Source organism: Mus pahari, chromosome 17 (assembly GCF_900095145.1).
Source record: "Mus pahari chromosome 17, PAHARI_EIJ_v1.1, whole genome shotgun sequence".
NCBI classification, from domain to species: Eukaryota; Metazoa; Chordata; class Mammalia; order Rodentia; family Muridae; genus Mus; species Mus pahari.
This window is the reverse complement of record NC_034606.1, coordinates 47,379,028-47,393,632: the sequence shown is the minus strand read 5'-3', so window position 1 is coordinate 47,393,632 and position 14,605 is coordinate 47,379,028. Positions and strand designations below refer to the sequence as shown.

General features: G+C 48.2%; 1 protein-coding gene across 2 annotated transcripts in view; it reads right to left on the bottom strand.

The window, feature by feature from the left end:
• Srebf2 (sterol regulatory element binding transcription factor 2) overlaps window positions 1-13,116 on the bottom strand; it is a 57,369-nt gene extending 44,253 nt beyond the window's left edge. The window contains exon 1 of one of the 2 annotated variants that reach the window (XM_021216403.2): window positions 12,873-13,116. In XM_021216403.2, coding sequence (XP_021072062.1) covers window positions 12,873-12,960 — 88 coding nt within the window. In that variant the 5' untranslated portion in view covers window positions 12,961-13,116. Of the gene's footprint in view, window positions 1-12,185; window positions 12,761-12,872 lie in introns of those variants that run through there. The other variant, XM_029547860.1, reaches the window with a different exon arrangement.
• Between the last annotated feature and the right edge of the window lie 1,489 nt (window positions 13,117-14,605).

The window sequence follows — 14,605 nt, the reverse complement described above, 5'->3', positions numbered from 1 at the left end:
AACGCCCGGGTGGCGGCCAGCATCCCACAATGCCCGGGTGGCGGAGCTGGGATTTGCAATCAAGCTCACAGTCACTGAATGCTTTGGTTCCAGTGTCACTCGGCTGTCACCCAACCAAGCCCAGGAGCAGGCGGGCACAGTGGACATTCAGTAAGTGCTTCCCTGGTGAGTGAGCTGGAGTGAACACCCAAGCTCAGGAAGGAAAGGATGTGTCATCTCAGGCTTTTCCTGTCTTTCCTCGTTCATTACCTGCCCCCACCCTAGGGATACATGGCTCTTTTTTTTTTCACTCTTGAAAGAGCAGTCTAAAAGTTGAGCAAGATCCTACATGATCCTGTGCTTGAAGAGGGCCTTGGGTTTCACAATGACAGAAAACCCACACATTGTCAATAAAGTCAGGCACAAACCACCCCACCTGGATTGTGCTCTTAGGGACAGAGTCTGAAAAGCAAGGAACCTCAACCCTTATTAGTACCAAAACTATTAGGTAAAAATGTCAGACCTCAAGAATCCGCCATTCACCATCACACTCTCAAACCTCCCTAAACCAAGACCAAAACCACTTGTAAAGTAAGTTATTGAATGATACACTACCATCCACTTGGCACTTGTCTGTAATGCTTACTATGTGTCTGATAGCTTGGATGGTCTTACGTGCCTTGTGGGACCCTGTACAGAGCAAGGACAGAAGTACTGAGCTGTACGTGGGGGTCCAGGACTGCAATCTCAACACACAGGCTGAGGATGGGCGATAGCTGAAGACCAGCTTAGGCTACAAAAAGAAAACAGCGGATCCAAGAAGAGATAAAAATAAAGAAAAGAAAAAGGAGAGAAAGGAAGGAAAGAGAGAGGCAGGGAAGGAACAAAGGATTGAATGAATTGTTTGCATGGGGGGGGGGGGAACAGCTCAGTGATGGGGTGCTTGCCCGACACGTGTTAAGGCCCTGGGTTTAATCCCTAGCATCTGGGAGACTGAAACAAGAGGAATGAGTTTGAGGTGGGTCTGTTGCACTGAGACTGTGTCTAAAAGGGGGGTAGGCACACTAGGGGTGCAGCCTAGTGGTACTAATGGTAGAATGCTTGCCTAACATGTTCAGGAGAATCCCAGAGAGGACAGAAACCCAACCAGCTCCACCAGCTTCACCATGAGGGAAACAGATGCCTCAAAAGGTAAGGTTGTGAGGGAGGAAAGGACCACAGTGGGTGACTAAAAGCTACAACTCGGATAAAAGGGCTTTTATGAGCTAAAGGGATGGAAGAATATTCAAGGAAAAAGGAACAGTTTGAGGGGAAAACAGCAACCGAACAGCACCAGGGAATGCCCTGCAGATCAACAATGCAGAGGGTGGACGGCTGCCTTAGGTGAGGGCCTTAATGACTTCATCACCAGAGAGGAGAAGCACAATGGACAGTTGCCATTTTGTTTTATTTCCCCCCCCCCCCAGCATCCCGCGCATCCTCCGGAGAATGCCTGCCCCTACTCAGGAAAGAAGAGGTCCTGAGCAGGCTGCCTAAACCTGCCTAACCCTGGCTAGGCTCTCACACTGCTGAGCCTCTCTGGACTCGAACCCACTTTCCAAGCCCAGCTTTCTAGATTCTCTGATCAATACACATTCTCCCCTCCCCTAAATGAACCCTGGCTTTTAACTCAAGCTGGTCAGATAAAGAATACACTGAAGAATAGAAGGACCTGATTAAAACGGGTTGAGAAGGTAACTGTTTATCTGCTAGGGCTGGAGAGGTGGCTCAGCAGGAAAGTGTACCTGCTGACCACTCTTCTAGAGGACCCAGGTCCAATTCCCAGCACCCACATGGCAGCTCACAACTGTCTGTAACTCCAAAATCTGACTCCTTCACATAGACATACACCCAAGCAAAATACCAATGTACATAAAAACAAATAAATAATTTTACAAACACGGATATGCTCACCCACCCTTCATTTACAACTTAGCCAAAGTCCTTGTGAAGAATCACTTCCCCAAGTCCTTCTTTAGTGCTTCAAACATCTTGAATTCTTCCTGTGATGGCTCCAGCTACATCTTTTCCTTGCGAACACTGGGATGTAAGCTTGTACTCGTGAGTACAGCAATCAAAAAGAAAAAGATCCCTGAAAATAGGGACTGTTTCCTTCATTTCAAATATCCTCTAGCACCGGGCTATGAACATATGGTATTCACTCATTACAACTTCTGACCAGAGAAAAGGCTCCTTGACAATCCGGCTCCCTACACCAGGGCATCTCCCACCTCCTTCCCACAGGCAAGGATGAACGGCACACTCCGCTCAGCACAGAAAGTCCTGGATAAGTCATTTGCTTTCTCTTTTGCAGAGCCCTTATGAATGTCCATGAAAAATGCACACAGAAACGGAGCGCGGATCTCACAGCACTGTTAGGCAGACGAATGCTACCAGGTCGACTATAGCAAAGTGTGAGGCTCATAGGAATGTTAGTGCCCAGGAAACGACACATTTTGCCTGCAGTTGTGGGATGGCTGGGCCAGGGCTAGGCAGAAGTCAGTGCAACAAAGCAGCTGCACACCTGGTTCAGCAACTCCAAGTTTCATCACCACCTGGAACCAGACCCTGAACCCAAAAGACCTGTTCCTAGGCCAGATGAAAGAGGAAGATTGTGGGGGACGAGAGACTCCCAAGGCCAGGGAGTCCGTCAGCATCTGGAGGCCAGTTTCTAAGCAGGAATTCTCCAGGGGCTTCACAGCGAGGGCCAGGCTACTCTTCTGCTAGCCTCTAAAAAATTCCATCACATCAAAAAGTTTTTAATTCCTTGAGTCTTGTGCAGAAAAACGGAACAACCCCATCACACTCTGACTGTTCCTGTGACCTGCCCACTGTGCTTACAAGCGCCCTTTCAAAGCAGGGAAAACCAACACTCTGAAACTGTTCTAAAACACTCATCAACTCAAATTGAAGTTCATTCAATTCCCTTCTTGATAGAGGAGGAAAAAAAAAAAAAAAAAGACTATTAGTTCCTGCCCCTCCAACTGTCTGGCTTAGCTCACCTCACCTCCAAGTACTGGAGATAAAGGTGTCCCAACCCCATCCTACACATGGAGAGGATGCACAGAAGAGTCAGAGCACCCGGGAAGTCACTTCCAGGGCCCAGGGATCAGGCACATGTGCACCGAAGGTGAAATCATTAGAGAATCTAACATCTCTCAAGTTGCTGAACTGCATTACTACCTTGGACCCACAGTTCAGAAGCTTACATCAGCAAGGAATTTGGCACGGGCCAGAGGAGATGCCCACAGGTTTCAGAACAAGAGAAACTGTGTCTGGAAAAATCCAAAAAAGAAGAAGAAAAAGAAAGGAAGGAAGGAAGAGAAAGAATGAACAACTGTAAAGCAGCCACAACCCCAGGGACGGTGTGCTGGTTAGTTGGCTTTCTGTCAACTTGATATAAACTCCAGTCATCTGGGAAAAGGGAACCTCAAGTGACAGAGTGCCTTTATCACATCAGGCTGCCTGTAAGCAAGTCTGTGTGCATTTCCTTCCTGAATGCAACTGATTGTAATAATGTAATGATTACTGTGAGGACTCAGCAGACTGTGGGTAGGACCACCCTGGGCAGGCAGGCCTGGACTGTATAATACAGCAGATTGGTCAAGCAAGTCAGTGAGCAGTGTTCCTTCATGGCCTCTGCTTCAGTTCCTGCCTCCTGGCTCCTGATGTGAGCTCCTGCCCTGACCTCCCTCAAGGATGGACTATGATCCAGATGTGTAAGCAAAGTAAATCCTTTCCTCTTCAAGTTGCTTTTGATTATGGGGTTTTATCACAGCAATAGAAATGCCAAGTAAGGCAGATGCTAATGACTAACAAGTCACATTTCCTCAGAGAATGTCAGTATCTACAAACAAGAGCAAAAGCTCCTAGGTCAGCAAGATGGCTCAGTGGGTAACACGCTTGCTATCAAGCCTTTAGATGCAAGTTGGTCAGTCCTAGGACCCACATGGCTGAACCACAGAAACAACTGTGGAAGAAAAAAACAACGTCTGTAAATTATCCTCTGATCCTCACACACCGTGACACATATGCCCCCTCCAACTAAATAAACAAATGCAATAATCTTTTACACATTTATATGTAATTTTATGTGTGTATATATGTGCACACAAAAAATTAACACCATGGGAAAAGTTACCACAAGTTGTGGCCCAACCCTGCCCAAGAGATAAAGAGGAAGCTTGCTAGTTCAGGAAAACTACCAAAGTTGATTATTGTCTAGCCTGGGACCCATTATGTACACTAGGCTGGCCTCAAACTCAGATACCCACCTGCTTCTGCCTCCCACATGCTCGGATTAAGGGTATGTACTAGCACACCCAACTTCAAGGCTGATCAAAACTATTTAAAAAAAAAAAAACACTTTAATTTTATATAAGTGTGTATCTGTATATGACACACATGAGAGCTGCAGGTTCCCTTCAGAAGTCAGGAGAGGACACTGGACCCCCTCAAACTCCCAGGACTGAAATTACCAGTGTTGACTGTCTGCCGTGGATGCCAAGAACCAACTCAAGTCTACTATAAGAGCAGTACAGACCCTAACTGCCGAGCCATCTCTCCAGTCCAACGTTTCTCGGCCTTCCTAATGCTGGGACCTTTTTAATACAGTTCTTCATGGTGTGGTGAACCCCAACCATAAAATTATTCCATTGCTACTTCATAACTGTGATTTTGCTCCTGTTATGGACTGTTACATAAATATCTGATATGTGACCCCCAAAGGGGTCAGGACCTACAGGTTTAGAACCACAGCTCTAGTCCTTCAAGAGAGTTTTTTTTTTTCCTTAAAAGACATGACTTGTAACAAAAGGATATTTCCTAAGTTATGTGGAGATTCTGGTGCAAAGTGGTCATAAGCAAATTAGAGTAAAAAGAAGGAGCTTTGCAACACCATTTACAATGGTGAAACAGAATTTTTCAGGAGAAGATGTACCTAAAGTTTGGGGCGGCAAATAAAGTTTGATGCCCTAAAAATATAGGGAGAGAACACAGACCTTCCAGAACAGTCTTACAGAATTTAGGAAACTTTCCCAAGACCTTCAAAGCAGAGACTGAAAGCTAGGACCCACTGAACCTTAAGGAGCGTGTCAAAAGCCAAGTGCCTCTGCACACGCGAAGGCGGGGAGGGGCTTCAGCTGGGAACCTGACAGGAGTATAGCAGAAGTGGACAAAACAGAAAGGGATTAGAGTCCCCGCTGACTCCCCTGGTGGGCATTAAAGCGGTACCTCTGACATGAGCAGGGTGAATGCTAACTTCTTACCCGGCAGATCGGGCTGCCCTTGAACTAAGAGACCTGCCTGCCTTTCCCTCCTGAGTGCTACCGCGCATGTGTGCGTGTGTGTGTGTGTGTGTGTGTGTGTGTGTGTGTGTGTGTGTGTGTGTGCGAGTGCGGAGGACAGCTTGCTGGAGTCAATTCTCTCCTGTTACCCTGGGGTTTCCATGGATTGAAATCAGGTCATCAGGCAGCAAGCGCCTTCCCTTGTAGGTCATCTCACCAGCCTTTGCTTCTACTTATAACAAGTTTAGCAGGAGGTAAAAGAAACTTAAAAAAAAAAAAAAAAATTGGGGGGGGGGGTATTTGTATTATTTGAATGGATATCTGGCATGCATGTATGTCTGTACACCAAATGTGTGCAGTGACCTCAGAGGCCAGAAGAGGATACTGGATCCCCTGGGACTGGAGTTACAGATGCTTGTTAGCCATATGGGTGCTGGAAATGGAACCTGGGACCTCTGGAAGAGCAGTCAATGTTCTTAACCATGGAACCATCTCTCCAGCCCAAGCCTGATTATCTTTGAGGAGGTGTAATTTTGTGGAGATAGGTAGAAAGAGCAAGAATGTTTATGGTCCTATTTTACACATGTACAAACTTCTGGTCCATGTAAGTGCACTACTTCGCTAACCCCAATAAGCAAGAGTAACCACCATAATTTGGAGCAATGGGAAAATGTGACAAGTGAAAAGGACACAGCTGGCAATGTGGACTCCAAAGCAACCTTCCCTGAGTTGCTCAAAGCAACTCTACTTAATCTGAGAGACTACCATGATGGAAAATGTTCAACAGAGCCAAAGAGATGCAAACTGTCTATCTGGCTGGATTATGTTGCATTATAGATCCATTACACCGCAATTATTGTAACATAGAGCAATCTGTATGTGAAAATATGACAAGTGTGTATATCCTTTAAAAGTTTTGGCTTGCCAGGTATGGTGGTGCACTCCTGTGATCCCAGCACTTGGGAGGCAGAGGCAGCTGAGATCTCTCTGAGTAGGCCAGCCTGGTCTACAGAGTGAGTTCCAGGACAGCCAGGGCTACACAGAGAAACCCTGCTCAAGATGGAAACAAGAACACACTTTTTGAAATAAATGCAGGATCTTAAGCAGAGTATGAGAACCACAAATTTTAAAGACTTCAATGGTCAAGAATATTATTAGCCCAATGGCTTGGGTGTGATCACACAATGTTTAACAAGGGTGAGGCCAAACAGACAGAGAAAGAAAAACTCAAGAACACACTGGTCTGCTCTGAGAAACCCCAGAAAATATAACCAGATGAGGCCAAGAGCTTACAGCATGTGGAAAAGAACAAGCTATGGGCAACAGCAAGTGCTTGAGAGCTTTCATAGGAAAAATAAAAAGGATCCAAGTGCTGGGGCTGGGGTTGTAGCTCAGGGCAGCCCAGTGGGCACAAGGCCCTCAAGTCAGTTCCCAGCACAGCAAAACGGTGATATGGGGATGGCAGCAGATGCCTGTAATACCTGCACTGTGGAAGGGGGGAGGCAGAGGCACGGGACGGGAGCCCCTGAGCAGCATGGGATCAACAATTTCAAGTACTAGGAGCTAAGCGCAAGCTGCTTCTTCAAATTTCCACTACAAACTCTGTCCTACCTACTAAACCAGGCTTCACAGTACACATTTGTAACCCTAGCACTAGGACGGCCTAGCCAAGAATATCACAAGTCCAGCCTGGGTCTCACAAGCAGGACCTGGTCTCAAAACATGTGACTTTCAGATGGGAGTTGTGGTCCCATCTGAATCCCAGCACGCCCCTCTCCTACACAGTGAGTTCCAGGTTTATACAGTAAAAGACCTTGTTGTTCAAAAGAAAAAACTGCCTAAAACTGTAAACTCATTAAGTCAGAGTGTGAGTTGACTATGTATTTAGAAACAGGCCAACCCTCAACATTTTACTTCCAAGCTAGGTCTGCCATTCCAGAACGTTAAAAGCCAGCCTTGGTGCATGCGCACACACACTGAGGCCAACCCAGCATCAAACAACAACGAACTGCCTCTAGAAGTTGAATGTGTTTCATAAAAAAACAAGGAAGCAAACACTGCCACCCCCAAAATCAAGAACCAGGGACCAGGAACCTCAACATCACCCTGTAGGTTGTTAAGGGCAGTTGACTTAACCAGAGATGGGCCAACAGAGTGAGGGCTGCAAGAAGCAAACGAACTGACCAGGGACAGGAAGAGAGTGGATGAATGGAAAAGAACACAAGTGCAGACGAACGGATCACGCATGTCCACAGAAGACCAAACTTCCTAGCTGCTTCTTTCCAAACAGCCAAAAGGGAGAACGAGCCCCAAAGTCTGGCAGCTGACAGGTGAGTTAACAAAACAAGCCAGGCTGAAACACTACATTGCAACATGGATGAACTGAAACGTGTGCTAAGGGAAAGAAGCCATGGGCTCTGGGTCCACTAATACAGCACGTTTAGAACAGGCGACTACTGAAGAGAGGGAAGCAACAGGCTGAGACACGCCAGTCTGAGCAACTTTATGAGCCCATGTTTCAAAATAAAATGTAGAAATATGGGGAGTTGGGAATGCAGCTCAGTGGTAGAGAGGTTGCTTCACATGCACAAGGCCCAAGGTGCAGTTTCAGAAGTTCAACCTTCTCCAAGGAGAGGAGGTGCCTCTGCTTGTCCCTCGCCCATGGACTTCTGAGTCCTGTTTGGTTCATCTAGCTCTGGATCCTTCCCTTGCCACGTGACTGCTCTATGAAGGCTGACCTCCTGTGCAGTCCCCGACTTCTTACATGGCCTGAGCATCCCCACAGTGCTTGGTAGCACTGAGTCCACCCTGCGCTGACTGCCCTTCCCAAAGCTCACGATCCTCCATTCTTTTCTTTCACTTCAATCTCCCTGGCCAGTCGGGAGCTTCTGGAAAGGCTTCCCATCCCGACTGTGACTACTGCCCCACGCAAGCCCAAGCAAGCCTACACGCAGGCAGGTCCCCTCGGCAAGCTTCCCCAGCACATCTACCTGTTACGCCCTGTGACGACGCCCTGTGACGCCCTGCTCAAGGTCTCACTGGAATCCTACAGTTCCCTCTATGTGGCCTTCACAGAGGTCACGCCCCCCACATCTGAAAGTTTCTTATCAACACAGTTGGCATTTCTTAACCCATGACTAGTTATTTCTACTTTGAAATGTTCACTAATTCCCTTCCTAATGTTCCAAAAAACAAAAACAACAACAAAAAAAACCCCAACAATTCGTATCTAGAGCACAACTCAGTTTCAATTCACCTCTTGGATCTCATACACCATTTTCTTACACATGTTAATTTAAAAAAAAAAAAGCTCTTTAGCAGCTTTTTATCCTTCAGGTAGCTTGGTTATTCCTTCATATGCTTATCAGTGCTGCTCTTGATACCTATTTTAATTGATTAGTTAGTTGTTATGTGTATGGGTGCTTTGCCTGTGTGTATCTCTATGTGCCATGAGGGTGTTGGGTCTCCTAGAACTAAGTTACAGACATCTGGGAACCACAGTGGGTGCTGGGAGTTGTACTCAGGTCCTCTGGAAGAGCAGCCAGTGTTCTTAACTGCTGAGCCATCTCCGCAGCCCCTGACACCTATTTCTTTTGTGCCTAACCCAAAAAAAGATCATATTTTTGACTTTGTGTCTTCTGATCCCAGAAGAAGAAGATAGTATCTTTCTGCCCTTATGAAAGACATGGTTGCTGTCAACAAGGTTCTCTTCAGAGACCCTACTCTGAAATACAAGCCAGGTGGGAGGCCAAGGTGAAGACTGAGGAGATCGAGCCAGACCACGCGGCTCCTTCAGAAGGGTTGCTTTGAGGGGTCTGCTTCTCTAGCGCTAAAAAGGAAAGAGGAACAAGACCGGAATTGTGGCACACGAGAAGGCCTTTAACCTTGGGACCTGAAAGGCCTCCGTGTGACTCAGCCTGATCTACAGTGGACACAGCAGGTCCTATGTGCACATAGGAAGCACAAATTGGCCTAGTGAGTTGTTATTATTATTATTATTAGAAAGGAAAGAGTACAGGGAAGCTGGAAGGGAAATGTGAGGGGGAGGTCTTGAAAGAGGTGGACGGGTGGATATGATCAAAACAAATGGTATACACATATGGGATTCTCAAGAAATAAAACTTTGAAGAGGACGGGCAGGCCAATAAGATGGCTCAGTGGGTAAGGAGGCATGCTGCTAAGCTTGGTGATTTGACTCTGATCCCCAGAACCCACATGGTAGAAGGAGAGAACTAACTCTAAAAGTTGCCCTTTGATGCCTTCATTCAAACATGGACACACGGGCAGGCAAATGCATAGCCATAAACTGAATAAATGTAAAAAAAAAAAAAAAAAAAAAAGTTAAGGTCTGGAGAGATGGCTCAGTGGATAAACTACCTGTTGCACAAGTATGAGGACCCAAGTTCTAATCCCCAGAGCCCACAGGAGGCTGAGCATAGCAGGGCAGGTCTGTAAGCCCATTGCCCCTTGTTGGCCAGGATGGAAGGCAGACAAGGGAATCCTTGGAAGGTCAGAGGCCTGAGAGCAGATGTTGTGTCAAATAACAGGAGAGACACTGCTGCAAAGAAGATGAAAGCCAAAACCTGACGCCTGAAGTCATACTGTAATGGCCACACAGACACCAAGGCACACCTGTGCCCGCAATCAGAGGCACACACACCAAAAAAAGATAATGAAGCCAACAGTTAAAAAAATAAATAAAACTCCAGACTCTGGCATTGCTTCAAAGAGAATGACATTGATATTCTTCCAAAGGGCTTCATTCCGTCACCTAATTTAACTAGGTTATCTCAGTCCCCATTCTAAGAAAGCCCTTTCTTATTTATATAGTGTCCTGCTGAAATTGTTTATTTACTCTACTTTTTTGTTTTTTTTGGCAGTATTGGGAATTGAACCTAGGACCTCAACATATGCTAAGCAAGAGTTCTACTGTTGAGCTACCCCGCCCCCCTCCAGCATTCTTATTTTTTAGTTTGAGATGAGGGTCTCACTAAGTTGCAGAACATGAGGTGACCCCTCTGCCTCAGCTTCTGAGAGCCGAGAGGGCTTATGCTCCACTGTGCTCATTTGCATCGTCTTTGTGGTAGCAGGTATCAAACTCACGACTTTATGAATTCCAGGCAAGCACCCTGCCATGGAACTGTATTCCCAGGTCACTGACCATTTATTTTACCCACAAGAAGTAAGAACTTAAAGCTCTCTGACCGAGAAGAGACCCTGTTGGTCTTGGACTCACAGCTCCTTGAGCTCCTGAAGGCAGCCATGAGACTTCTAGGCTTCCAGTTACAAACGTGCATTCATGTCATCTCTCCTCTTCCTCCATGAGGGATGCACATGGGCTGCTCACCCTGATCCAAACCCGGAAACTGTACCTAATACCGTTTAGTACTCTGTCCCAGGTACTCACACAGGCATTCCATAAACAGCGAGCATTCTCACTGTCCTAAGGGCTGTTCTAGATGCAAAGAACAGTGGGAAGGAAACGAAAGGTGGTTTGTCCCCTTGTCCTGTCACCCTGCACCCCGCGCCTCCGACCCCTCCAGTAACCTGCTCAGGAGAACAGAGGGTTCAGGGGCCACTTCCGACTAGCCCGCTGGCCTTAGCTTTGTTCAACTGGTTCTTCTTGTCTTTTAAGGTCAATGGCTATCTCCTCGGTGTGATCTTTCTGGTAAACTAGCCTTCAAGGAAGCTTTCTCACCTCTGACTCGCACATATGGTTCTATGCACATACAGCCCCATGTGTTCCTAAAATCCCATCCTTATTTTACAGCTGAGAAACTAAAGCCAGCTCCTGGAGCGAGGAAACACTTTCCAAACTAGGCAGAGGCCTATGAAACTACTAACCTGACTGCTGGGGTTTCTAGAGTATACATTTTATTTATACATAGACTTAGCAATCCATAAGGTTAATATTAACCACTAAGATAATTTAATAGACTGAAAACGTAGACAAATAAAGATCATTATAAAATGTAAATACAAGAAAAAAAGCCCCACATGAATTTTTTCTTGTGCCTGCTGGCAGGCAGTTTTAGAAGTCCTTACTTACTAGGGGACCCTGAGTAAGTTAATGAACCATGCTGGGCTTCAGTCCCAACATGGGTGAGGGGAGATGTCCAGTCTAACAGCCATCTTTATCTGATAGGGCTGTGATAAGTATTGGGAACCTGTGTGAGTGCTTAACACTTTATCTTGTACCTGGGTGCTCAAAACACTTTAGCCACTCCCATGTTCCAAGGAGTAACCCCTCCCGTTGGTTAACCTATCTTTGTGTTTAGCAATCCTTGTTGGAAAAATCTGTGGTTAAAAGTGGAACTTCGATTACAGGGGCTTGTCACACTGTCAGGATAACCAAAATGAGGAGGGAGAATGGGAAAAACGCTACAAGAGCAAAACAGGAAAGTGGCCAACACCTTCTTCAAACAATTATCGTCACTCCTGCCTACCTGCTTCTTCACCTACAAAGCAAGGATGTGGCCATCATATCTGCCTGCAAGGTCCTAGATTCTAGGTGTAGTAACACTCCATAAACTGAGTCACTGCTTGGGAGTTCTGGACTCTCTAAAGTAAGTGACCTTAGACGACACCTCCGGCAAAATTGAGTGATACCCAATTTGGCGGGATTGAATAAATGAAGTAACTAACGCAAAGTATCTGGGACTGAGAACTTCAGAAGAGCCCCGACTACTGAGAATGACTTAATTACTAGCCTATTCTTCTCAAAGGTGGAGTGGAAAGAAACTAACACTGGCTCAGAAACAGAAAGAACTGGGCTTTGTTAACCAGCATGATGACCGCGGGCAAGTTTGGGACCCTCTCCAAACCTTCCTTCCCGTGGCTGAAAAGTGAGAGAATTGTAAGAGAGGTTCCCTGGGCTCCTACCAGTTCTTCCACTTCGCTGTTAAGGCCGCCGAAACAAAGGCCACCCTCTCCCTAGTGTGTACCCGAGGGGCCACAACTCAAAATTCTTGCTGCTCTACTCCCTTTGCAGTGCAACAGCGGGAGCGCCCAGGTCTCCATCCAAGGCCGCCGCACTCTGTGGTCTCTGTCCACTCCATCAGTAACTTGCTTTTTGCAGCTGTTGCCCAAAGTTTTCCAGAGCGCCTGGAGACCCGGCTGTCAGTCAATCCCGAAAAGAGCGGGGGCGTGGGGGAGCCGAGCCCGGGAGCGCAGTCCGCGAAATCCCGAAGCCGCTCCAGTGGCCAGGCAGGGAGTGACAGGTGCGACGCGGGACGCCGGCGAAGACCGGACAAACCAGAGCGCGTGTGGGCGCGCGAGGGAGGCGGCCGCCTCGCTCTCTCCTCTGGCAGCACTCGCGACGCCCCCAGCCCCGCTTCAGGCCCCGCGGCGCCCACGACTCCTCAGCCACCGGGAGCCCTGCGTCACGACCCGGGCTCAGACTCTGGAGCCAGGAGAACTGGGAACCTCCCGGGCAGCCCGGCCCCCGCGGGTTCCTTCCCGCGCACGCCGGGGCGATCGCGGGGTGGGCGCGCGCGCACCCGCGAGCGCCGCCGTAACCCCTTCCTCCCCGCGCGCCCCCCGCACTCCCACCCAGCCGCCGCCACTCACCGTCGATGTCCCCGAGAGTCAGCTCATCGCCCAGCTCCGTGAGGGTCTCCATGGTCTCCAGACCGCCCAGCTCGCTGCTCTCATCCATCGCCCAGCTTGGCGCAGAGTCCCCCGTGAGGTCCAGCTCAGGGAGACGCGGAGGCGGTACCGCCGCCACCGCCCATGACACCCGACAGCCCCCACCTGGTACCGCCTCACCGCCCCGTGCCAACCGCCGCCATGTTTGAGCTGCGCCCGGACTCCACGGAAGGGGCGGGGCAGAATTCCCCCGCCCCGGGCCGCGCCCACTGCAGCCCCGCCCCGGGCCTCCGCACCCCCATGTTTGTTGTCAATGGGACCAGGCTTGCATTAGCCAATCGGCGCGCGAAGCGGCTCATGGGGTGATGGCGCGTCATCGATCAGCAGCTCAGATTTGCATAGCGGGACCCCGCCCCTCACGGCGTCCCAGCGCCAGCGGAGAGTAGCCGCCGGGTCCTCGTCCCAGCCTTCCTCTGGCTTAAAGGAGCCGCTACTTTTCCGTTGGATCAGCTCCAGGAGCAACTTTGTCAAGAGCCCGGAAATAGAAGGGTTAACGCACCGCTGTCCGGCGCTACCTTCTACCACCGCCCCCTTTACTCTATGAGCACATTACGTCATCTCCCCAGTTGCCTCTTCTCTCCCCCTAGCTCTGGGTTAGACTCATAGTACCCCAACATTCTGGAATAGGCTATCCAGACCCTAAGTCACACTTGTCCCATCCGAGACTTAACAGGGTCTTGAATCGCCTGAGTGTTGTGAACATTTTACAACTGGCCCTCAATTTTGGGAAACCTCGATCACTCTAAGGCCTTCAGACAAGGTCATTTGTCCAATGGTCTCTTCAGGTGAGGCCCCACTCCTGCAGTCACCTCACTGCATCATCTTACAGGTGGTCGGTCACACTGCACACAAAGGTGCACACTTCCAAGAATTTATCCGAAGAAACAAAAAGATTAGCGTTCAGAGAAATGCTAGTAAGTACATGCATTCAAAGACATTCATCACAAAGTTCTCTGTAACGGGGAAACGGTAACACAGTAAGGCATCAGGTATATAAATTACCTCCAAACTGTAGAATATCAGGGCATCGTTTAAAAAAATGCTGGAATGCACACTTGAGAAAGGACCTAAGTGTATACTGAGAGGACGAAGGTTTTCATGACATACATAGGAAGAGCTGCTTGTGAGTCTGAGGCAGTTGTTCTAGGGGTCGGAGTGGTGTTTTAGGGGGTCAGAGCTGAAGGCTCTGTGGGGAGATCTTCAGATCCAATAATCCATCTCATGCTCCTGTTTGCTGATAAGCCTGTTTTGTCATCTTCAAAACAGCACAGGACCACAGTTGTCATTGTCGTATTTATTAGATTTCTGTGGCAAGCAAACAGCTCTTAACTTCTGGGATTAAGTGTCCCAGCTCTGAGAGGGAAAGGTTCTCCAGTGGAGGTGTTGCAGCTCTGAGAGGGAAACGGTAGTCAGGAGCCTGGGAACACCCACAAAGTCACATCACAACAAGCCTCACAGGAGGGATTTACTGGGAGAGGCATGAGGAAGCTAGCTCTGCTGGGGGACAAGAACTAGCAAAGAACTGAGCAAGAGGCAGTTTCTCGGTGGGGTTGGGGAAGCTTTCCAGAGTAGCCTGATTTTATTTTATTTATTTTGTGTGTGAAATCTTGCCTATCACTAAACAACAACAACAACAACAACAACAAATGACAGAC